The 2,393-nt window shown below is 57.1% G+C and overlaps 1 protein-coding gene across 1 annotated transcript in view; it reads left to right on the top strand.

Moving 5' to 3' along the window:
* The window catches only part of LOC102257899 (striated muscle-specific serine/threonine-protein kinase-like), a 41,616-nt gene that overhangs the window by 29,198 nt on the left and 10,025 nt on the right, over positions 1-2,393 (top strand). The window contains exons 24-27 of the mRNA XM_014531006.1: positions 272-424; positions 609-651; positions 1,665-1,733; positions 1,998-2,380. Of these exons, the coding sequence (XP_014386492.1) occupies positions 272-424; positions 609-651; positions 1,665-1,733; positions 1,998-2,380 (648 nt within the window). The remainder of the gene's footprint in view (positions 1-271; positions 425-608; positions 652-1,664; positions 1,734-1,997; positions 2,381-2,393) is intronic.

The raw sequence follows: 2,393 nt of genomic DNA on the forward strand, positions 1-2,393 counted from the left end.
TCAAGGACAGGCCACGGCTGGAGGAGGCACAGAACAGGTCTTCTAAGCATGGGCCCAGGGCAGGGACCTGGTGGCTGCCTGTCTGGGTGGTGGTGGGAGCAGGACAGGCAAGAGTCCAAAAGACTCTGTCCAGGTTCACCCAGCCTCTGTCTGCCCCACAGCCCCGAGGCCTCCACCGCTCCCGGCCCTATGTCCCCACTGGCATCCTGTCATCTCTTGCTTAGCCCTAGGGCCCTGCCTACCTCTCACTCAGCTCTCTCCACCCCTGCAGCCTGACGGGAATCTCCCCTTTTGTTGGGGAAAACGATCGGACAACATTAATGAACATCCGAAACTACAATGTGGCCTTTGAGGAGAACACGTTCCTGAGCCTGAGCAGGGAGGCCCGGGGCTTCCTCATCAAAGTGCTGGTGCAGGACCGGCTGTGAGTACGAGGCCCCGAGGCGCCCCGACCTGCAGAGTCCCCTCATGCCACCCCTACTGCTGCCCGAGCCTCTGCCCTTAGACATCCAATCCTCCAAGTCCTTAGAGGCCCCATTTTCCCAAACATTTATTGACTGACTGAAGTAATGAGTGATGAATCCTTTCTTAATCCTCATTCCTTACAGGAGGCCTACTGCAGAGGAGACCCTAGAACATCCTTGGTTCAAAGTGAGTCTAGTACTGCAAAGTCATGGTAGAAGAGGTGGAGAGAGAGAGAGAGCATGTGAACAGCTTCATTTATTGAGTAGCTACTGTGTGCAGTTACCATGATAGGTGTTTTATATACTTATGATCTATCTGCCTCAAATAGCTCTGTAAAGGTAGGTATAACTCCCATTTTGTCCATAAGGAAACAGAGGCTCGAGTTGGGGTATCATGGATTCCAAGGCACAGATCTGGACTTCCCATCCTGGGGGTCCTCATCAGGGTTTTTTCTGGCTCTTGAAACCAACCGTGTGTCCACCTCTGTCTTGCACTGGTCCCACACTCTGTGGTTGGTATGTGGCCTGGCCTCTTGGCTTTGAGCTCTGTGTGGGCAGAGTTCTCATTCATCTTCAAACGCCAGCACTGCAGGGCACAGCGCCAAGTGGGGGGGATGAGATTCAGCAAATGACCCAGAAAGAGCAACTAAATAAACCATCCATTGAGAATTATGCTGGGTCAACTGAAGGCTGAGGTAATTCTGGTATCTGTCCTTGGAGAACCAGCCTTGTCTCCCAGGTCAGAAATGAGCCCCAAAGAGGACAGCCTGGGTGGGTCGCTGAGGGAGGTCTCTGTCATGGCCTGGCCCACCAAGGCTCCAGATACTGGGCCGCTAGCTCCACATGGAGATGGGTGGTGAGCTGGGCAGTAGGGCCATGCCCAGGGGCCTAAGCACAGGCCTCCCAGGCAGCCACTGTACTAGGACAGGGCCTTGAGCCCTGGTGTAAGCTCTGAAGCCCACCCCAGAAGCCACCAATTTTTGGCCTCTCCTCTTAGGTTCAGGGAATTTGTCTACATGTGGGCACCTTGGCTGTTGGAGTTGTTGTGACAGATCCAAGGGGAAGGGGACCCCCAGGACCCGGGCTCAATGCTGCTTGGTCCACTGTCCCCTCCTGTGGACTTTGTCTCTCCATTGTCAAACCTTGAGGGTCTAGGTTGACAGAAAACTTTCTCTAAGTCCCCCTTTCCCGGGTTTGCAGACACAGGCAAAGGGCGCAGAGGTGAGCACGGATCACCTGAAGCTATTCCTCTCCCGGAGGAGGTGGCAGGTGAGTTTGGCTGGGTCCTGCTTCTGTGCCTTCCACCTTCTCATTCTGAGCCTTCTCTCTCTAACCTTGCCTTTTCTCTATCATGTGCCCTCACCTCCTGCTCCTCTGTCATCTGCTTTTTATTTTCTCAACTCCCGGTTTCCCTCCTGCCCCCTGCCCCTCTCTCTGTCTGCCTTGGGCCTTCTCCTGGGGCTGAGGTGAGCCTGAGCGGGTCAATCTAGCCCCCGGGGGACTGTAGGTCTGACTCTAGCACTCTTTCTTCAGCGCTCCCAGATCAGCTACAAGTGCCACCTGGTACTGCGCCCCATCCCTGAGCTGCTGCGGGCACCCCCCGAGCGGGTGTGGGTGGCTGTGCCCAGAAGACCACCACCCAGCGGGGGGCTCTCGTCCTCCTCTGACTCTGAAGAGGAGGAGCTGGAGGAGCTACCCTCAGTGCCCCGACCACTGCAGCCTGAGTTCTCGGGCTCTCGAGTGTCCCTCACCGACATTCCCACTGAGGATGAGGCCCTGGGGACCCCGGAGGCTGGGGTTGCCACCCCTATGGAGTGGCAGGAGCAGGGAAGGGCCACCTCTCAGGACCAGAAGGCCCCAAGCCCTCCTGCCCACCCCTCCCCAGGCCAGGAGCCCCCAGCTGGGCCCAGCCCCAAGCGGGGAGGGCTC

This window comes from Myotis brandtii, unplaced genomic scaffold, assembly GCF_000412655.1.
Source record: "Myotis brandtii unplaced genomic scaffold, ASM41265v1 scaffold79, whole genome shotgun sequence".
Taxonomy (NCBI): Eukaryota; Metazoa; Chordata; class Mammalia; order Chiroptera; family Vespertilionidae; genus Myotis; species Myotis brandtii.